Raw genomic sequence first — 22,931 nt, forward strand, 5'->3', positions numbered from 1 at the left:
AGCACAGAAAGTTAATATGGAGGCACAGCAGGCAATTAGGAAGGCAGATGGTATGTTACCCTTTATTTCAAGGCAACTGGACCATACCTGGAATACTGTGTGCAGTTTTGTTCTTCTTACTTCTGAACAATATACTTGTCTCGGAGGGGGTGCAACAAAGGTTCACTAGGTTGATTCCTGGGATGAGAGTGTTGTCCAATGAGGAGAGGGGAGTGGAGCGGACCTTAGTTTAGTTTAGTGATACAGCACTGAAACAGGCCCTTCAGCCCACCGAGTCTGTGCCGACCATCAACCACCCATTTATACTAATCCTACACTAATCCCACATTCCTACCTGTCCCTATATTTCCCTACCACCTACCTATACTAGGGGCAATTTCTAATGGCCAATTAACCTATCAACCTGCAAGTCTTTGGCATGTGGGAGGAAACCGGAGCACCCGGAGGAAACCCACGCAGACACAGGGAGAACTTGCAAACTCCACACAGGCAGTACCCAGAATTGAACCCGGCTCGCTGGAGCTGTGAGGCTGCGGTGCTAACCACTGCGCCACTGTGCCGCCCATGTGGGGAGAATGCTGGGAGCGGAGCCTAAAAATCGACCCCGAGGATCGAGGCCCAGTCTCTTACCTTCCAGGAGCGGAGAGGAGCTCTTCCAGCGCACCGGAGTTTTGGCAAAAAAGGCAAACAGTGACATCAGAGGAGAGCTGCAAGGTGATTGGTTGGTGAGTAGCAGCTGTTAGAATACCTTAAAAAAAATAAGGGGAAAGTTGATTTTTTGTTGGAAAAAAAATCTCTGGTGATAAGGTGAGTACTACTAAAGTGTTTTGTTTTTAAGGACTTTGGATTGAAGTGGGTAGAACAAGGCCCCTAGTATAATTAGTATTTTTTAATTAAGGGAGTAACTAATTAACTTAAGGGTAAGTCATGACAGGCGAGCTCAGCCCTGTAATATGCTCCTCATGCGCTATGTGGGAAATCAGGGACGCTCCTAGTGTCCCTGATGACCATGTGTGCAGGAAGTGTATCCAGCTGCAGCTACTGGCTACCCGCATTATGGAGCTGGAGCTGCGGGTGGATTCACTGTGGAGCATCCGCGATGCTGAGGACGTCGTGGATAGCACGTTTAATGAGGTGGTCATACTGCAGGTAATGGCTGCACAGGCAGAAAAGAGATGGGTGACCACCAGACGGAGTAGTAGGTGCAGGCAGGTAGTGCAGGAGTCCCCTGTGGCCATCCCCCTCTCAAACAGATATACCGCTTTGGATACTGTTGGGGGGGAATGACCTCCCAGGGGAATGCAGCAGCAGCCAAGTTCGTGGCACCACGGAGGGCTCTGCTGCACAGCAGGGGAGGAAAAGGGTTGGAAGAGCTATGGTGATAGGGGATTCTATCATAAGGGGTGCAGATAGGCGTTTCTGTGGCCACAAACGAGACTCCAGGATGGTATGTTGCCTCCCTAGTGCTAGGGCCAAGGATGTCTCTGAGCGGCTGCAGGACATTCTGAAAGGGGAGGGTGAGCAGCCAGAGGTCGTGGTCCATACTGGTACTAATGACATAGGAAGAGAGATGAGGTCCTGCAAAGTGAATATAGGGAGTTAGGCAGAAGGTTAAAAAGCAGGACCTCTAGGGTTGTAATCTCAGGATTACTCCCTGTGCCACGTGCTAGTGAGGGTAGGAATAGGAGGATTAGGAAAATGAATGCGTGGCTGAAGAGCTGGTGTAGGCGGGAGGGCTTCAGCTACTTGGATCATTGGGATCTCTTCTGGTGCAGAGGTGACCTGTACAAGAAGGACGGGTTGCATCTAAACTGGAGGGAGACCAATATCCTTGCGGGGAGGTTTGCTAGTACTACTTGGGAGGGTTTAAACTAATCTTGCAGAGGGGTGGGACCCAAAGTAGTAGTCTCTCAGATGAGATAGTTGAGGCAAATGTAAAGGTTAAAGCAAGCAAGTCCAGTAGGCAGGCCGGGCAGGGGCAGGACAGGGAGCGTGGAAGGACTGGTAGGCTAAACTGCATTTACTTTAATGCAAGAAGCCTGACAGATAAGGCACATGAACTCAGAGCATGGATCGGTACATGGGATTGTGATATTATAGCTATTACGGAAACATAGTTGAGGGATGGGCAGGACTGGCAACTCAATGTTCCGGGGTACCGATCCTTCCGGTGTGACAGAAGTGGAGGTAAGAGAGGAGGGGGAGTTGCACTATTGATTAGGGAGGACATCATGGCAGTACTTAGAGAGGATATCCCGGGGGGAATGTCCAGCGAGGCCATATGGGTAGAACTTAGAAATAAGAAAGGGGTGATCACTTTGATTGGATTATACTATAGGCCCCCCAATAGTCAGAAGTGGAGGAGCATATATGTAGGGAAATCACAGATAGGTGTAGGGATTATAGGGTTGTAATAGTAGGTGATTTTAACTTCCCTAATATTGACTGGGACTGCCTTAGTGCTAAGGGATCAGATGGGGAAGAATTTGTGTGTCCAGGATAGTTTTCTGAAGCAGTATGTGGATGGCCCTACGAGAGAAGGGGCTACACTTGACCTCCTCTTAGGAAATGAGGCTGGGCAGGTGGTTGATGTGTCAGTGGGACCAGTGACCATAACTCTCTTAGCTTCAAGATAGTTATGGAAAAGAATAGGACTGGTCCTCAGGTTGAAGTCCTAAATTGGGGGAAGGCTAATTGCGATGGCATCAGACAGGAACTCTCAAAAGTTGAATGGGAGAGGCTGTTTACATGTAAAGGGACGTCTGGCAAGTGGGAGGCTTTTAAAAGTGAGATAGGAAGAGTTCAGGGCTGGCATGTTCCTGTTAGATGGAAGGGCAAGGCTGGCAAGTTTAGGGAACCTTGGTTGACGAGGGATAATGAGGGTCTGGTCAGGACAAAGAAGGAAGCATTTGTCAGGTATAGGCAGCTGGGATCAAGCGAGTCCCTCGAGGAGTATAGGGGATGTAGGACTACACTTAAGAAGGAAATTAGGAGGGCGAAAAGGGGCCATGAGATTTCCCTGGCAGATAAGATAAAGGAGAATCCTAAGAGTTTCTATAAGTATATTAAGAGTAAAAGGATAGCTAGGGAGAGAGTAGGTCCCCTTAAGGATCAGTGTGGCAATCTATGTGTGGAGCCACGGGAAATGGGCGAGGTCTTAAATGAATATTTCTCATCCGTATTTACCATGGAGAAGGTCATGGAAGTTAGTGAGTTCAAGGGAGGGAACACCGATATCCTGGAGCATATCAACATTACAAAGGAGGAGGTGTTGGAGGTTTTCAAGCGCATTAAGGTGGATAAATCCCCAGGACCTGACCAGGTGTATCCTAGGATGCTATGGGAAGCAAGGGAGGAGATTGCTGGGGCCCTGGCAGAGATTTTTATATCATCGTTAGCCACGGGTGAGGTACCGGAAGACTGGAGGATAGCTAATGTTGTGCCTTTATTTAAGAAGGGCAGCAGGGATAAGCCAGGGAACTACAGGCCGGTGAATCTTACATCAGTGGTGGGAAAGTTATTGGAAGGGATTCTGAGAGACAGGATTTATATACATCTGGAAAGGCATGATCTGATTAGGGATCGTCAGCATGGCTTTGTGCTTGAGAAATCATGTCTCTCAAATTTGATTTGAGTTTTTCGAGGAGGTGACCAAGGGGATTGACGAGGGCAGGGCGATGGACGTTGTCTACATGGACTTTGGCAAGGCCTTTGACAAGGTCCCACATGGTAGGCTGGTCCAGAAAGTTCAAACACATGGGATCCAGGGTGAGCTAGCAAATTGGATACAAAATTGGCTTGGTGATGAGAGGCAGAGGCCTATACTGTGTCAGGTGCAAGGACTTCAATTTTGCTCGATACTATTTATCCTGATATTTTGAAATTATCATTCAGAATGTTATGAAAATAATGGAATTATGAAAATAAAGAAAACCAAATTAAAAACTTAAGAGCTGCAGACCAACAGAAGCAGAAAATTAAGCAAGGGGAAAGTAAGGAATAAAAGTGGTATAAAAGACAAGGAAAGCACAGGAAATTTTTTTGAATAAAGAGCTATCTGTACCATGTTGATTTCAAAAAGAGCCACTCATGCAGCTCCCCATAACCCCTCACTTGGCCCCTCCCCAGGCGGCTGTCTTGGTGTTCTGATCTGGGTCCTGCCTCTCCCCATTTACTTACATTCTCATGTTCTCACAATCATTTTGATCTGTGAGCAGTGCCACTAAGATCCTCTGTTTTCCATTGATGAACTTTAGTCTATCACAAGGGAAAAATAAGCTGGTACAGAAATCCTGGGGTAAAATTTGTGAACTAGTAATCCAGAGGCCTACACTAATGCCCCGGGGATATGGGTTCACATTCCACTGTGACAGCTGGTGGAATTTAAATACAATTAATTTAGAGGGTGTGGGGAAAATGGCACACTGACATGAAACACAAAAGTGTTTCAAGCCTGTGTCCTCAGTATCTTGCTGTACGGCAGCGAGGTCTGGACAACGTATGTCAGCCAAGAGCGACGTCTCAACTCATTCCATCTTCGCTGCCTCTGGAGAATACTTGGCATCAGGTGGCAGGACCATATCTCCAACGCAGAAGTCATCGAGGCGGCCAACATCCCCAGCATATACACCCTACTGAGCCAGCGGGGCTTGAGATGGCTTGGCCATGTGAGCCGCCTGAAAGATGGCAGGATCTCCAAGGACGCATTGTACAGCGAGCTCGTCACTGGTATCAGACCATGTCTCCGCTTTAACGACGTCTGCAAACGCGACATGAAGTCCTGTGACATTGACCACATTTCGTGGGAGTCAGTTGCCAGTGACTGCCAGAGCTGACGGACAGCCATAAAGGCGGGGGTAAAGAGTGGCGAGTCGAAGAGACTTAGCAGTTGGCAGGAAAAAAGACAGAAGTGCAAGGAGCGAGCCAACTGTGTAACAGCCCCGACAACCAATTTTATCTGCAGCGCCTGTGGAAGAGTCTGTCACTCTAGAATTAGCCTTTATAGCCACTCCAGGCGCTGCTCCACAAACTACTGACCACCTCTAGGCGCTTACCCATTGTCTCTTGAGGCCAGCAGGCCAAAGAGAGAGAATTTATCATTTATAAAATTCAGTTAATTAATAAAAATCTGGAATTGAAAGCTAGTCTCAGTAATGATGCATAATGGTGCAAAAATACATCTGGTTCACTAATGTCCTTTTAGGGAAGGAAATTTGCTGTCCTTACCTGGTCTGGCCTGCATGTGACTCTTAACTGCCATGTGAAATGGTCTAGCAAGACACTCAGTTCTCAAGGGCAGTTAGGGATGGGCAATAAATGCTGGCGTTGCCAGCGACACTCACATCCCTTGAAAGAACTCTTTAAAATGGCGTTCATACTGTGGTAAATGCTAATAGAAAATGCTTTTTTAACCTTACAGGAACATTCCGATGCACCTTCTGTCACACTGAGGTGGAAGAGGATGAATCTGCGTTACCAAAGAAAGATGCCAGAACACTGTTGGCAAGATTCAATGAACAGATTGAACCAATCTATGCTCTATTACGAGAAACTGAAGATGTTAATCTGGCCTATGAAATCCTGGAGCCAGAACCAACAGAAATTCCATCGCTTAGGGCAAGGTTAGCTTTTGATCTAAATTTTTTTGTTTATATTTTTATCCTACCAAGTAGAAAAGACCTGCAAAACTTGGCTGTGTCATTGGTCTTGTAAGCTTATAAAAGGTGAACTTCAGGCAGCTTTTTCTTTGCTTAGGAAGGATGTACTTTGAGCTTATATTTCCAATTGAGAACTTACTGTATAACCAGAATCTCCACTATAAGCCTTAATCCTACTCTTAGTACAGCACATGGAAACCGTAAGATAGAAATGGGGAGAAAAAATTTCAGCTTAAATAGTTTTGTATTAAAGACTTACTTTGACCATTATCATCATCTTCCTGCTTTGGTATTCCTTTTTGAATAAGTAATTTATTTATTTCTTATTTGAATGTTTCAGTATGTTCATAGTACTAGGTAGAATTTTTTTTATTTCCTAAAATCTTTATTTTTTTTTATGGGAGCTTGTGTCTAATCACTTTAATCTGGTTACTTTTCTGATTGAGTACAGGCTGGCTAGTTGTGTCAACCCATTCCATGGCACATAGTTATGTAAATTGGTGTCTTTGAGTTCTTGTTCTTCTCTGTCACCCATTATAAATGAAGAAATATGGGCATTGTGTGAAATCGAAGTTTTATTAGCAAGTGAGAGGAGAAGCAGTTTGGCCAAGTACTATAAACACTTAACCTGTATAACTGTGCTATTAACTGATGACATAGTCTAGTTAAGAGAGTGCTAAAATCAACAGCATTTGTCAAATACCACACATGACCAGTGGCATTCTTGTGTAATAGTATGAAGGAGATTAAGGTCCTTCCTCTGTTTGAAAAATTTACTTCTGTCCCAAAGACAATACTCTAACAGGAATTGATGTACCAATTATAATTTTACCTACCTGCAGCAGACTTGGAGACCACATATGGCTCCATAGGTAGAACTGAAGGGTTTATATGCTTAATCCTTTCAAACTGGTTCAAACTGTTGTATTTAGGCCGACTTGCTTGCTGCTATTAATGATTTTGCAAATAAATGCTGCCAATCATGACTAACATTAGTTGCCTTCTAAAGTGACTTGGGTGTAGGTAATGGAAATCCTACATGTTAACCCAGAGAGAATGATTCACTATTCACCCAGAGTGCACTGTCTCCGATTGGAGTCATTACATTGCGTCATTATGGCACAGAAGGAGGCCATTCGGCCCATCGAGTCCATGCTGGACATTGCATACTTCGCATACAGAATTTTACTTCAGTTCACAGGTTATGCAGACATGCCTATCAGAGTAGGCTTTTGTGTTGGACATGAGAAAAAGCATCTGGAGAAGCTTGAAGTATTACAGTACTCAATTTTATAATTTAACAGCTAAATATGAAAAATGTTTTCTTTGAGTTCTATTTTGCTTGATATTTCTTTTGCTAGCAGTCACATTTTATTCCTCCTGGTTGAGCACAAAGAACATTTAGCTCACTGATTTCCTTCATGTTTTAAAACATTTAATCATCTTTCTGTTTGTCTGTTTTCATCAATCACTGCATTGGCTTCCTTTATAGTTTTTTGACTTAAGATTTGGGGGAAAAAAAGTCTTGTTTGATTTCTTTAACCTTTCCAGCATCTCCTTCTCACTGTAAGAAGGTGTCTTGTTCTCCAAGTGTGATCTCACCAAAGCTTTATGGGAATTCTGTACAATCTTGCATTCTGATGATCTGCTCATACATCGTAAATTCTGTTTAATTTGTAAACCAGTAAAGCCACATATTTTCCGAGTGTATGATATGATGTATCTTGATATGCCTTCAGTTTGTAACTCTGTTTTCTAATTTTAGTGTAGGTCTGTGTATTACGTTGCATTTCTCAATGTTAAATGCCATTTTCTTAAGTGCCCAGTTACTAAATGGTAGCAGTGATCTTTGAGTTAATTCCAACTCCTTTGGTTCTCTCTCCCCTCTGGCTTATGAGCAAGATCCATAGAAAAACATGGCTGTGTTTTTCTTCTCACACTTTCCCTTCCCTCTGCTATGGATTTCATAGAATTTGGAACGTTACAGGGTAGGTAAGAGTCTAATTTTCTAATTAAGAGTCTAATAAAGTTAAGTCCAATTTAATCTTGGTTATACAGTCAGCCACTAAATTTTGTCCAAGACCTTTTCAGAAGTTCTGAAGAAGGGTCACTGACCTGAAACGTTTACTCTGCTTCTCTCTCCACAGATGCTGCCAGACCTGCTGAGTTTTTCCAGCACTTTCTGTTTTTATTTCAGATTGCCAGCATCCGCTTTTACCTTTTCAGAATGGCTGTTTTAGATTTTCAGAATGCTCAAACTCTATCTCTGCACAATTCTTCATCCCCAATACTTTGTATGTCCTTCTCATTATCTTCTGCTCTGTAAGCTTCTGACATGCTTTCTCCCTTCATCAACTTTGCATCTCACTGACGTTTCCTTGCTTCTATAAGTTTCCCCCATTTCTCTTCTGTATGCCTCTCAAGTGTCAGTTTGGTCAGTTGGTAGCACTCTTAACTCTGAGTCATAAAGCTGAAGGTTCATATTTCATTCCAAGGTTTGAACATGTAATCTAGAATGACACTTTTTACCCTTCTATAAAGTACTGTGGGAACTTTTCTCCCAAGTTGTTCAGATAAATGTAAGAATCCATGGCAACATCTTAACCAAGTGGAAAAGCGGGCCAAATTTTTTTTTCTCCAGGTTTCATCAGATTTTTAGTATCTGGGTTGGAAAAGTTGTGTGCATGTTGCCAGTGGCAGGCTGGAAGATTGGGAAACTTTTAAAGATCAGCAAAGGGTTACTAAAAAGTAATAAAAAGAGCAAAGGTAAATGATGAAAGAAAACTAGCGCAAAATATAAAAACGGATAGCAAAAGCTTCTATTAGTATATAAAAGGGAAGAGAGTTGCTAAAGTGAATGTTGGTCCCATGGAGGATGAGATTGGGGAGTTATTAGAGGGGAACACAGAAATGGCAGAGGCACTAAATCAGTATTTTGCCTCAGTTTTCACGGTAGAGGACATTAGTACCATCCCAATAGTAACAGGTAATGCAGAGTTGATAGAAAGGGAGGAACTTAGAACAATCATCATCACAAGGGAAAAAGTACTGATCAAACTATTGGGATTGAGGGCAGACAAGTCCCCAGGGCCTGATGGCCTACATCCTAGGGTCTTAAAGGAAGTGGCAGTGGAGATAGTGGATCCATTGGTTATAATATTCCAAAATTCCCTGGATGCGGGAAAGGTTCCAGTGGATTGGAAAAATGCTAATATGACGGCGTTATTCAAAAAGGGAGAGAGGCAGAAAGTAGGAAACTATAGACCAGTTAGTTTAACATCTGTCCTTGGGAAATTGTTAGAATCAATTATTAAGGAAGTAATAACAAGACATTTAGAAAGTCAAAACGCAATCCATCAGAGTCAGCATGGTTTTATGAAGGGTAAATGGTGTTTGACTAATTTGCTAGAGTTCTTCAAAGATGTAACAAGCAAAGTGGATAATGGGAATCCTGTCGATGTAGTATATCTGGACTTCCAGAAGGCATTTGCTAAGGTGCCGCACAAAAGTTTAATGCACAAGGTAAGATCACATGGGATTAAGGGCAATTTATTAGCTTGGATAGTGGATTGGCTAACCAACAGAAAACAGAGAGTCGGGATAAATGGGTCTTTTTCTGGTTGCCAAGATGTAACTAGTGGGGTGCCACAGGGTTCAGTCCTTGAGCCCTAACTACTTACAATCTATATTAATGACTTGGATGCAGGGATAGAAGGTACTGTAGCCAAACTTGCTGATGACATTAAAATAGGTGGAATTGTAAGTTGCCATAAATAAATAAATTTACAAATGGATATGGATAGGTTGGATTAATGGGCCAACATTTGGCAGATGGAGTTTAACGTGGATAAGTGTGAGGTTATCCATTTTGGTCGGAAGAATAGAAAGGCAAATTATTATCTAAATGGAGAGAAACTTCAGAATGCTTCAGTGCAGAGGGATCCGAGTTTCCTCGTGCATGAATCACAGAAAACTAGTATGCAGGTACAGCTGGTAATAAGGAAGGCAAATGGAATTTTGGCATTTATTGCTAAAGGAACAGAGTATAAAAGTAGGGAAGTGTTGCTGCAACTGTACAAGGCATTAGTGAGACCGCAGCTGGAGTATTGCGTACAGTTTTGGTCCCCTTACTTGAGGAAGGATGTGGTTGCATTGGAGGCAGTTCAAAGGAGGTTCACTAGATTGATTCCAGAGATGAGGGGTTTGTCTTCTGAAGAGAGATTGAACAGTTTCGGCCTTTACTCTCTGGAGTTTGGCAGAATGAGAGGAGATCTATTTGAGGTATATAAGATGATTAAGGGGATTGACAAAGTAGACGTAGAGAGGATGTTTCCTCTGGTGAGGCAATCTGGAATGGGAGGTTTTCAATTTCTTCAATATGGCCCAGTAATGAATGTGACACGATAATGAATGTAGACACAGACTATGACACAGCAATAAATTTTTTTCAACCAGTTTTTTCATCTCCAGTTTATGATACTAAACAAAATCCATGATCTTGGACCCGTTTGTTGTATTTATGACTCATGGTGATATTTACTGATATTTTTGACAGTCACCGGGCACTTGGCGCTGGCAGTGGAAATATGCATCTTCAAAAAGAATCGTGGGCTAACAAAGGGCCTACATATGAAGATCTCTACACTCAAAATGTCATTATCAATATGGAAGACCATGATGCTCAGCACAAAGTTGTATCTGATGGGAAGCCAACTAAGGAGAGACCAATCTGGATGAGGGAGAGCACTGTCCAAGGAGGCTTTACAGACTTGGAAGAAGTCCAGGAAGGTGAGATATCAGCTTGCTTTTGTCTGTTTCTTATTTATTTCCAAGTTCGTCAAACTAAATACTGACTGTACTGACATATAGAATTCAGCTTGTTCATTTCACCTATTCTGTGTAAAGACTATAATCTCTGTTACCTAATTCTTTTAAGTTTCTGTGCTGGTTTTTAGAGGTGCTTTTCAAAAAGGAATACAAATTACTTGAAGCTAAGGGTCTTCAGTGCTGTGTGACAAAAGAGTGGATGAAAAACAAGAATCCAGCTGCTTTGCTTATAATTATAACCATTAGAATGATAAAGCATAATGACCCAGAAAATGATGTATGCCATTAATTATAGTGTTTTGTGCCCCAATGTCAGCCATGGCTCAGTGGTATAGCCCTCTTACCTCTGAGTCAGAGGTTGAGAGTTCAAGTCCCACTCTAGGACCTGAGCACATAATCTAGGCTGACACTCCAGTGCAGTACTGAGAGTGAACTGCCCTATCAGAGGTGTTGTCTTTCAGGTAAAACATTAAACTGAGGTCCCATTTGCCCTCTCCGTGGGTGTAAAAGATCTTGTGGCACTATTGTAAACAGCAGGAGAGTTTTCCTGGTGTCCTGGTCAATATTTATCTCTCAACCAACATCATACAAAAATTATCTGGTCATTATCACACTGCTGTTTATGGGAGTGCACTTTGCACTAAATGGCTGTACATTACAACAATGATTACACTTTTAGTGCATTTGGAGCATCATGCAAAAAAGAAAAACTTGCATTTATATAGTGCCATTCACAACCTCGGGATGTCCCCAAATGCTTTACAGCCAATGAAGTACATTTGAAGTGCAGTCACTGTAGTAATGTAGGAAATGTAGTAGCCAGTTTGCACACAGCAAGCTCCCACAAACAGCAATGTGATAATGACCAGATGAACTGTTCTAGTTATATCAATTGAGGGATAAATATTGGGCAGGACACTGAGAATAACTCCCCTGCCCTTTGAATCCACCTACGAGAGCAAACGGGGCCTCTGACTAACATCTCATCTGAGAGACGGATCTCTGATAGTGCGGCACTCCTTCAGTACTGCACTGGAGTGTCGACCTGATTTTTGTGCTTGAGTCTTTGGAGCAGGACTTGAACCCACAACCTTCTGACTCAGAGGCAAGACTGCTGACAACTGAGCCATGGCTCACATTGAGGTTATGAAAGGCATTGAATAAATGCAAGCTTTCCTTTCAATTTTCCTGTTGCGAATGTACTCCAAACTTTCCTGAAAAAGTAACTTGAATACAGCACAAGTATAATGATCAATTAGGGACTTCAGAGCTGGTGCAGTTAATGGCTTACCCCATCTGCACCAATGAACGAATTAAGTAGATCAATATTAGCTTGCATCATAAGATTTGAAATTTCAAATCTTTTCCCTTTGCTGAACTTGATCTCTTGCCCAAAGTTATAGATGCTCTCAGCTGCTGTATTTCAGGCACATTCTATGTTACACTTCTTTGCTCCTTTATTTAGTGGATAGCATTAGTAATGTAAGCCACATAAAAAGTCTCAGCTAAAATAAGCGTTCGAGAGTGAAGTTAGACCTAGTTTCAGCCTTTTCCTTGGGTGCAAAATTGAGGTAATTTTTCAATTCTGTAGGGATCTGTCCTGCACTCTAAGGGCATTTGAAATAGGTCAATTGCCATATTGGCTTACATGATATCTAAACACCCCTGAGGATGTCTTAAGCAGGCAGTACACATCTTGCATGTGCTGTTGTGGGGTCGAATGCCAGTTTAAAGACCCCTCTCCAAAATTGGTCAGAAAATGAGCGGAGCATGCGCTGGTTGTGCTGTGCAGGTTTTTCGGTTCCTTCTGGAGTTTAAATTGAAAGGGACCACTGAAAGCTGCCAACATTATGGCAAATATTTTTAATTTGCAGCCAGGAAGAGGAGGAGTTGTCCTTCTGGTTCAATACCCTTACAGTGGGCTACTGTTGGCTTATGCTTTCCCCCTCCTGTTTGCCTCCGCCGCCACCCCCACCCCCCCCCCCCCCCCAACCCCCAGATCTACCTGAGAGATTCCACCAGCATCGCAGATGGCCCACATTTGTCCAGAGGACATCAGAGAGCTGCCTCGAGGCCCAACAGGTGTCTGCAGCTCACAAGAATTATTCAGATAGGCCAAAACTAATTGGTCCCCCACTCACCCTTTCAATCAATGGCATCTGCATCCATTGTTGTGCCCTATACCGTGCACACTTTATAGTGCCCTAAAGCAAACATGTAGTGACAAAGAAGAATTATCTTGATAGGTTAGCGAAGAATTATCTTGGTGGGTTAGCTAAGAATTAAAAATAGCTGGAGGCCTGGAAGCAGGTTGCAGTCGTTAAGATTGCAGAGGAGAATGCAACGCTTGGGTAGACTGGAGTATCTTCTATTAATTTTTGTCAATTTTAATTTTAACGTTGAGACTAACATGGCTGGTCTCGTCTCCATTATCTCACTGCTGTGATAAGAGAGCATATTGATTAGCCTGGAGCGGCTCATTGACTTTAATAGAGCAGCACTCTGAACCAGCCGGGAAAGGCTAATCCAGAACTGTCAGGAGGCGGGGTGGTGAAATCACAGCATATTTGCCTTGTGCTGATCTTTAAAGTTTATCATTAACCTTAATCATTCTGTTTGTATTCAGTCTGTTGCTATAGGAATACATTAAATGTGTGGAAGTTTTTTTTTAAATCCAATTTTTTTTTACCATTTCCCCTCTGCTGTGCACATTATAGGTGATATGGATGTTGACTCATACCATGATCGTGAGGGAAAAGGAAATCCAGTGGAAGCAAATGAAGAAGTCATGCAAACATTGCTCATCCATGAAAAGAAAAGTACATCTGCGACTGTGGCTGCTGCTGCTGCTGCAATCCCAACTTCAAATGCTAGTGATTCAGAGAGTGATACTAGTGAATCAGAGGATGAATCACCTCGACCACAGGCACCTGCAGCATCATTCCCAGTGGCAGCAGCAGAAGAGGATGAAGAGTTTGAAGAGGTGGAGGATGAGCCAACTGTGTTGGTAGCAGGACAGCCATATTCATATAACCAGGTCAGCCAGTGTTTAGAGCTAGTGGCACAGATGACAGCTGAAGAGAAGGAAGCATATATTGACATGGGACAAAGAATGTTCCGGGAGATGTATGACTGACTATTGCCACAACACAAGAATGTTTTTAAAGTCCTGATTATATATTTCCTATAGTTTTATTAGTCAGTGTTTCCACAATTTTAATTGTGTCTGCCAAAATGTTAAGAGACAGCATTCCTTTCTCAACAAAGTTACAGGCTGGATTTTAAAAGTATTTCAAGACAAAAGTATTATTTTTAAGAGGCAAAAAAGCTGCAGTGCCCTTTAACTTTAAAACTATGTATTTCAGAGGTATTCTTGTTTTTATTATGTATTTCTTTCCTCTAGGTGACACTTAAATTCATGAAACCCTTTGAGCTAAGATAATTGAATGAGGCAATTATACTTCTTTAGCCATTAAGAAACGTTTTGCTGGATAGTGGATGGCTCCTGCCAGGTGGAGACATTTCCCTTTTGTGCTCCATCAAGCTGTGTAAATAGTCACTGATAAAACATGCCCATCTGTGCCAACAAGCAAATTTTAAGTGATGAGCAGCCATGTGATTCAAGCTCGAAACCTGCTGGTTAGGAATCAGTTGCTTATTCATTTGAACTACCAGGCTATCCAGCACAGAATATTTGTCTGTTGGTACAACATTTGTGTCTGGTTCTTTTTAGAGAAAAGTGGTTTGTTTTAGCATTTGGAATAAGCATGACTGAGAGCAAGGGTTGTAAAAACTGGATGAGCAGTGATGCTGTAGGGGAACAGTCAGTTTGTTGTTTCACTAATATGTCCATTTATCCTGACTTTTGTAGGGCAAACCATGTACTGATTGTGCTCATTAAAATATTTCTTAAAAATTGATTAATTCAATTGCTCCCATGGTTCAGCAGTACAATTCCCCACCTCTCAGCCATACAGATCTGAAATGTTCCAGGTTGAATTGGTCTGTGTTGACTTAGCTGATCTTAGCTGGAACAGTAGCTATGATGCTTAATTAGCTGCAGAGCCCCAGCTTAGTTAAATTAAATTCAGCTAGGATTCCTGCTTCTGGTCGCTAGTCAGATGTTCCTACTGAAAGTGCATATGTCTAGACAACAGGTGAAGATTAGGATCAGTTGTAATGTCCTCTGGTCAGACAGTTGCTAGTGTTCAGTGTCGAGGTGTGGATGCTTGCATGAGGTACCAGTAGATGACTGCTACCCTGCAATTGTACCTCAGTGGGGAGTCAATACCTTCAGGAAGGGAGGGGGGAGAATTTCACAGAAAAGAATTGATCACATGATTTTATTTAAATTTAAACAAAATAAATAGCTTTTATCTGAAATGAAAATACTTTAAATGTAATCATTATAAAGCAGTGCAGTTTTAAAATGAGCTGGACAAGTGCCAAACCATAGTGACTCTGTTATAAACATCAGACGCAAAGCTTAAATATACAGACTGTGTGTGTGAGTGGTCTTCATATGTGATTTGGCACCTTAAGCTCCATCTGTAAAACAACAGCTGAGGTTTTGAAATGGTTCAGTCAAGTTTTATTGTTCTTAGTATCCATGCAGCAGAATATTAATGTGAAGTTAATTATTTTTAATAGTTTTAACATGGTCAGGTTTCAATGCCGTACTCTATTCTAATCTAAACAGAAAATGCTGGAAACACTCAGCAGGTCAGGTAGCGGCTGTGGAGAGAGAAACAGTCAACGTTTCAAGTTAATGACCTTTCATCAGTTCTAAAACATTAGCTCTGTTTCTGTCTCTGCTGATGTCTGACTGATTTGAGTGTTTCCAGTTTTTGCTATGTTTATTTCAGATTTCCAACAGCTGCAGTATTTTACTTTTGTTTGAGCTATTCTAATCAATCTGTGACAAGAAGGAACATCTACAGCTTCACCTTCGTTTGTGTGTATTCCCTCATGCTTTCACCTATATCAGGCTGAATGTAACATTAAGTCCTTTCATAACTCATTATAACCCATAGCCACTTCCACGATCCTACTGTGTAATCTTTTTGAATAAAAGACAGATAACGGGTGACTACAATTTGGTTATGGGGTCAAATTAACATGTTGCAGCCTATTAAAAGTGAAAGGAATGTCTCATCAACTCTTAACCTTTCCAGTTGTACAATGTTATACAGAGGTTTGAGTGAAACACAGGATGAAGGAAATATACACAATAGAAAACTAGAGGATGAGTTTGCCAAGTCAGAACTATTTCATTAAGCTTGAAAATGGTTAAAGCTTTTCTAACAGCAGAGGAGTTGGTGCATCATAAAGAGTATTGTCTCATGAAGTATATTTTTATTATATTGTTTATCTGCCCTATGAACACAATGCTGTAATCTAATTCAGAAGGTGCAGGTTACAACTAGACTGAGAGTAATCCTGGAGTAGCAATGTAACCTGAATCTTGGAAATAAGCCTTCAAATTCACTCCCTGGTGTCTATCTTTTTTATCATTTTAACAGTTTAATTGCTATGTGACATTACGTCGTGTTCTGTAGCTCATAATACATGATGGTCATAAAAGGGCATTGATGTCATTGCAACAAGTTTAAGAAACTCTGTGGTTGTTGCAAGGAAATGCTCTGTTCTGATCTTATAAAAGATCACACCTGTGTAATGAACTATATATTGCTCTTTCCATGCATGAAGGAGCCACTGTATTGTACTGTTAGTCATGCACTATTTATTCCACGGGTGTCTTACAGTTACAGTGAATTGCAGATAGATGTTTTTTTTCCATTTCCATACTGTTAAATATCAGATCTGGAGGGCAATATTCAGTCGACTCTTCTTAATTCAACAGTTGCTTAAGTCAAATTATCTTAACGATTCAATTCCTCTAGCACTAAATAACCACTTTGTTGTGTCAGTTATGTATATTTAATTCAATATTACTGAATTATTCATTCTTTAGCATGAAAATGACTTGTTAGGATTAGATTTCCGCTGCAGACACCCATGGAATAAATCACTTCCAAGATCATTTTTCTAATGTTCTTTCGCTAGTGTGGAAAAAGTACCAGAGAAAAGTACTAGAGTCCATTGGCACTATTTTATTGTCATACCGTGGACAGGAAAATCATCCTTAATGCCCAAAGGGAATAAACACTCCATTTAATTTTATTAAAAACTGCAGATTAAGAAGATTGCTCAATTCACTGATGGATGTCTCCAATCGATATTTTTGACCAGGCAGAAATCTATAAAGTCTGTTGGGCCACTGGAAAATGTTTGTTGTACTACAATGTGTGGCAATTAATTTCCCCATTTGAGTCTACTGGAGTATTTAGATAACTTACTAGCAGCATTCAGTGGTAAAAACAAGTACTGCAATGATGTATATTACTGCTCATTCCTATACTGTACTGCAATAATGGATTTTGCACGAGTTAACTATACATCACAAATGACCAATTGAAAGATATTTTCACTTTTCTTATGCAACCAAAATGAATAACTTGATTTCATTGCAATAAAAATTGGCCCTAATCTGTTGCATGCAGTGTACAATGACCAATTATAGCAATTTATTTTGTACAGTACTACCAAATGAATAAAATATAACCAGCTGGTTTTAAGGTGGTGAGGGAAGGTTTCTCACTTCTTCCTTGCTGATAAATTGCAAAAGTACAATTTCTATAACATTCAGCCCACACCAAGGAACAAACATTCTCACTCTCTCAAATAAAAACTTGAAAATGTTGGAAATACTCAGCTGGTCAGGTAGCATCTGCGGAGAGAGAAACAGAGTTAACTTTTCAACTTACTGACGTTTCATCACTCTTTTAAATATGCCTTCACTATTTTTCTCAAGTACATCATTACAGAGAGAAGGTGAATCAATTTCAGTTGTCCTTAATCTCATATGCATAAGCATGATTTACCATCATAGATACTTACATCCAACAGTGCAAAAAATGACTTGGACTTTCAGATATCTTGATTTCCTCTTTGAGCATAGCCCACAAGATTTGTTCTGATATGATTCTTCTATATACAAAAACATTGCAACTGTACTAAGTTATGGGGGAGAGGATATATGTACTCTAAAATGATTGTGCTTTAGTTTACAAGTTCTCAAGCAGGAAATAAAGTAAGGAACTTATTTGAAAATGATCTGGATAAAGAGATTACATCCTAACTTCACTTGTGTCCAAAAACATTAATAAATTCAAACTTTGTTCAGCTTAACAATAAGCTTTCACAAAAGTGGTAAATTATCCACAATTAGAATTAAAATTGTGCTCTTTGAAAAGAATATTCTTTTAGAAACAAAACCACAACCAGTGTCTTTTACTTATAGTGCTTTTTATTCAATCAATTTTATTTGCTTATATTTGGAAATAAAAGCTTTGCAGTTAAGTTAATTGTGTCGCTAATTATTTTGGATATAACCTCATTTCACCTGTCTTGCTTTGCTGAATTTTAACAGTTACCAAGTAACACAGAAGAGAGTTCGGCAATTCCATAATCATGTACAAATAGAAATAGAGGTTTGGAGGGCATAGCAGGGGAAAAAAGACCTTACAACCAAAGCAACGGGAATTAGTAAATGTTTGTAGAAACAGGTTAGGTAAAAGAATCATTTAAAAAGGGAGTGGACCTCTTAAAATGAATAGTGAGATTAATATTGGAGATAAGGAGGTAACAGAGTTGTTTTAATACTACTTTGACTCAATATTAACAGTGAAGAGAAGAAGAAATCTTCAGAGGCTTGTGGATGAGGAAGTAGGAGGTCAACTAATAAATGCATTAACAAGGAAACTAATAAGGGGTGGAAAATTGATATGAGGACCAAATGATGTGCAGCTCAAGAACGGAAGGAGGTTAGTAAGGAAGTAGCAGAGAGACTAGTCATGATTTTTCAAATACATTCGAGATAGGAGCTATGCCAAAAGATTGAAGGACGGCACATTAAACCTCTTCAGATAGGGGGAATAGAGTAAGCAAAGCAACTATCAATTGGTTGGCCTTATGTCAGTTGTAACAATTGCTAGAAACTATAATTGAAGTTAAAACAAATGAATACATAGAAGGGCATGGGCTGATCAGAGGTGGTTCATGTGGATTTGTCAAGGATTGGTGACTAAACTGATCATTTTTGAAAGAATAACAAAGTATAAACATTCGATAATGGTCCATAAGAAATTGATTGAGAAAATTAGGGTCCAAGGCATGAAAGGTAAAGTGACTGGATGGATAGAGTGACAGTTAAAAGACAAACTGTAAAGGGTTGCAGTAAATGGATGTATTATACTGGCAGGTGTTGCTGGAACTGAGCCTACTTTTGTTCTTCATGTATATAATTAATGTAGACTTGGACAGAAAGGGGTGAGTGCCAATGTTTTCTGATGATACTATATCAGGAGAATTATTAAACTGTCAGGAAAATACGGGAGACTACAAGAGGCTTTGCCACAAGAGATGATCAAAACTAAATCAATAAAGTATTGAACAGTTACTTAAGGAAACGTACATGCCAAGCAGCAGCACGTCATGCTTTTACTGCATTTTGGGACCTTGTTGACATTTGCTGACTCATCAACGTAGACCAGTAGTCCAGCCCACCAGGGTCCTCCTGCTCAGTGTCACAAATGCCTGGGACCACCTGCTAATAGTGCCTCTGCAAATTCTTGGGAGCTCAGGAATTCCAGTTTACATGATATAGTAACTGAGAACCTTGATTAGCAATGGTATTCAGATAAAAGCAGCTGACTGAAGAAGGAAATGAATGACAACTAAGAAAAAAGGCATGAAAAATTAGTGCCAATTAAGGGAAGTAGATGAAAATAGGGAAATGGACATCAAAGTGGTGTGATAGAAATGAGGTGTTTGTCTAATTTTGAATTAGAGTTTAAGAAAGATGGCTCTTGGGTTGGCAGCTCTTTACTGAGCTCTTTCATTCATAGTCATCCACTTCCTGTTCTGAGTTTTTACTCTGCTCTTCAATGGCTGAAACCGTGCTCACATTTGATTTCCTGAACTCCTGCCATCATGTCTGCACTGCTCCACTGGGCTACGCTAAGACTTGACTTTTGTGACTTGTTTTGCCACATAGCTGCTTCAAATTTTAAAGTAATGTGTTCCAGCCTACGATAGCCATTCTGCTTCAGTACACGGTACTGTACCTCAGTACACTGCTGGCTTCACTGCATTACTTTGCTGCTATGTTGGGTCTGTGACAGAAATTCATTTGTACCTGTGCTAAAGTCCATTCCTGTGCTGGCTTCTGCACTTTACTGTGACTTCCACCTGTGCTGCCACTAGCTACTGAGACTATATACTCCACTGGACTGCATTTATTCATGTGCCTTGTTGGCTTCTGTGGCCTCAGTTTTCTGCCCGTCACTGCTAATTTTTCAATCTACACCGAGCTAGCTCTGGCCGTACTCTCTTGATGCTTTCCGTTTGCTTCCGATGAGTACATTCATCCTTCAGAACTCAGTCACCCCTTATTAGACTAAGTTGGACCATGCCTACTGCTGCTCCCAATCACGTGTGTTCCTCACTTCCTTACAGCGGTTCCTTAGATCAACTACCTTATCTGCACTACTCCCATGAATTTACCTTTTGGGGTCTCCTAGCAACCTGGGTTTCGCATCTCTCAGTCCTTTGATTTTACGTTCACTGTTCCTCACTCTCTTCTGCTGGTATACTGGGTCTGCTGGTGCACAGAAGGCTCCTCTACTGAAGTCCTGTATTAATCTCTGCTGGCTCGTAGTTGACTTCCCACTCCTCTGCAAACCCCCCTCAGTTTTCTACTGAAGAACCTCCAGCACTGCATCACCTGCTCCTCTAACTGCCCTTTATTTACTCCCTCTCCATAATGATCTCCAAATCTGGACCTAGATTTGTTGATGATCCAAGCAGACCCCATCCTATTTACATATCAACTTCATCCCACCATCGAACCTTGAAATTTAACTTTGGACTCTCATATGGTCAGGATATGTCTTCTAACCTATTGTTACTACCCGGGTTATCTTCCCTCCTTTCTTCCCTCAGCCTCTTCACTGAGCATCTCCTAACCCTCAGCAATTTCAATCTCTATCTCAACTCACCTGCCCTGCTTTCTCCTTCCACGGTCACAGACATGGCCATTTCTGACTATTTCCATGTATCCCTCACCACTTGCATTTCCCCACTCCTTTCCTACCCAACTTTCTTCTGTATCTGCTCTGGAAAAAACTCGTCCCAAGTCACTTGCAACTGCGCTGTCAAAATCCCAACTCCCTAACTTTCAACCTCCAATCACCATGGTACTTATACGGCTGTCAATCTGCTCAACCTGTGTCTCTCCTCCATCTTTGATACCCTTGTCCACAGTAAAACCTTTACTGTTTCCCACTCTGTTTGTTCCCTGGTATGGTTTCCATCTTCCGTCCCTTAAGTGTTTTTTAGATTAGAGATACAGCACTGAAACAGGCCCTTCGGCCCACCGAGTCTGTGCCGACCATCAACCACCCATTTATACTAATCCTACACTAATCCCATATTCCTACCAAACATCCCCACCTGTCCCTATATTTCCCTACCACTTACCTATACTAGTGACAATTTATAATGGCCAATTTACCTATCAACCTGCAAGTCTTTTGGCTTGTGGGAGGAAACCGGAGCACCCGGAGAAAACCCACGCAGACACAGGGAGAACTTGCAAACTCCACACAGGCAGTACCCAGAATCGAACCCGGGTCCCTGGAGCTGTGAGGCTGCAGTGCTAACCACTGCGCCACTGTGCCGCCCCAAGTCTATTATCAAATCTGGCTGGACTACGTTTCAACAGCATTGGACCTCACTGTCTTCTGCCAAAAACACCCACTACTCTAGGATCATTCTGGAGAACAAAATAACCCCAATATTTTCTCCACTCTGAAACTGCTTCCTTCAACCCATCTCCAATGTGCTCTCCATCCTCACCTCCAACAAGTATGAGGAGCTCAAGGCTAGATTTGTCGCCAAGATTGCGACCATCTGTTTAGCTGCCTCTGCTGCATCCCTCCTTTCATCCTACCAAACCTCCCCAAGGCCACCAGTTCCCTAGCCCTCAACCAGTCTTTCTCATGTTTCTCTCATACATCTCCTCATGACCACTCCAAGCTCATCTAGTCCATGAGGTTAACCTTGTGCTTCCTTGACCATTAGAATGCTAACCACCCAACTTCCCTTCCTGACCCCCATTGTAAGATGACATTCTAAATCATTCCCTTTTCTCAGGTGCTGTCTTCCCCTCATCCCTTCAGAATTGTCATCCTCACTCTTCTCAAAAACCCACCCTAAACCCAACTTTCTTTGTGTTCTACTATACCATCCTCAACAAGCTCCTTGATTTTGTCACAAAACATGATCATCTTCCCTTCAACTTGCCGAATCTCTCCAATCTGCACAGAAATAGCTTTAATCAAAGTCACAAATTAAATCCTCTGTGAGGATGGTGTACTATCTGTCCTCGCCTTCGACCTCTCTGCAGCACTTGGTACAGCTGCCTACCATTCTCCTCCAATGCCTTTCCTCCATTGTCCAGCTCAGTGGGGCTACCCTCACAATGCAGTAACATAGATTTACCCCCAGATAGAGAAGACGCAGCATAGTCTCATCACCTGATTTTGATGCAGCTGAGGAGATTGATCACTGAAGAACCTTGGAAGTGGAGGTTCAAACTGGTCCCTGGCTGCCTCTTATTAGACAATCTATTGCAACTGGAAATTATTTTGCTCAATTTTTGCAATTTGTTTGCAACTTGCCTAGCAATTTTGTTTTACTTTTTCTGAATAAGACCAGCAGTCTATTAAGAGCTCAGTCTCACTGCACCGGAGATTTTTTGTAATCCTGACCCATCAGCTCCACATATGAGTGAATGAGCTGCAGATATTGGCTACCCAATGGACACCCCTCTGTGCTTTATTGTATAGAAGGAGGAAGCAGAGAAGCAGAGGCAATGTTACAGATCAAGATCAAGAGCTATTAAACAAAACAATTTTATACTGTTAAAGCTTTCTAGTTAAAAGCCTAAAATTAAAAGCCTGCAAACGTAGTTGACAGTGCATGTCTGTAGCGAGGTCAGAAGCATTGTGCTTTTCTAGGTCAGGCTACACATATTTACATTTAGGCCTAACTCTGTCTGTGTTTCAGGATGCCTTGAGACTACGTAATCTATAACTAGCGATAATAATATGCTTTACTAACCCTAAGCACCAGTATTTTTGGGACTACAAGCCATCTGATAGAGGTAAATGCTTAGGTAGCCAAGAGCATCTTGATAAGGACTGGTACAATGTGCATGTAAGGATAGTGGAATACTGAATGCATTTGAATTAAACTAGCTGGAAACAGTAGAAATAAAGTGAGATGGTAACCATAAGTTGGAAGAAGAAACAGGAGAATTAA

At 41.5% G+C, this 22,931-nt stretch overlaps 1 protein-coding gene across 2 annotated transcripts in view; it reads left to right on the forward strand.

The window, feature by feature from the left end:
• gtf2e1 (general transcription factor IIE, polypeptide 1, alpha) overlaps positions 1 to 17,122 on the forward strand; it is an 82,776-nt gene extending 65,654 nt beyond the window's left edge. For both annotated transcript variants that reach the window (XM_068040830.1, XM_068040832.1), the window contains 3 exons: positions 5,420 to 5,621; positions 10,213 to 10,445; positions 13,202 to 17,122. In XM_068040830.1, coding sequence (XP_067896931.1) covers positions 5,420 to 5,621; positions 10,213 to 10,445; positions 13,202 to 13,620 — 854 coding nt within the window. In that variant the 3' untranslated portion in view covers positions 13,621 to 17,122. The remainder of the gene's footprint in view (positions 1 to 5,419; positions 5,622 to 10,212; positions 10,446 to 13,201) is intronic.
• Positions 17,123 to 22,931: the final 5,809 nt, after the last annotated feature.

This window comes from Heterodontus francisci, chromosome 10, assembly GCF_036365525.1.
Source record: "Heterodontus francisci isolate sHetFra1 chromosome 10, sHetFra1.hap1, whole genome shotgun sequence".
NCBI classification, from domain to species: domain Eukaryota; kingdom Metazoa; phylum Chordata; class Chondrichthyes; order Heterodontiformes; family Heterodontidae; genus Heterodontus; species Heterodontus francisci.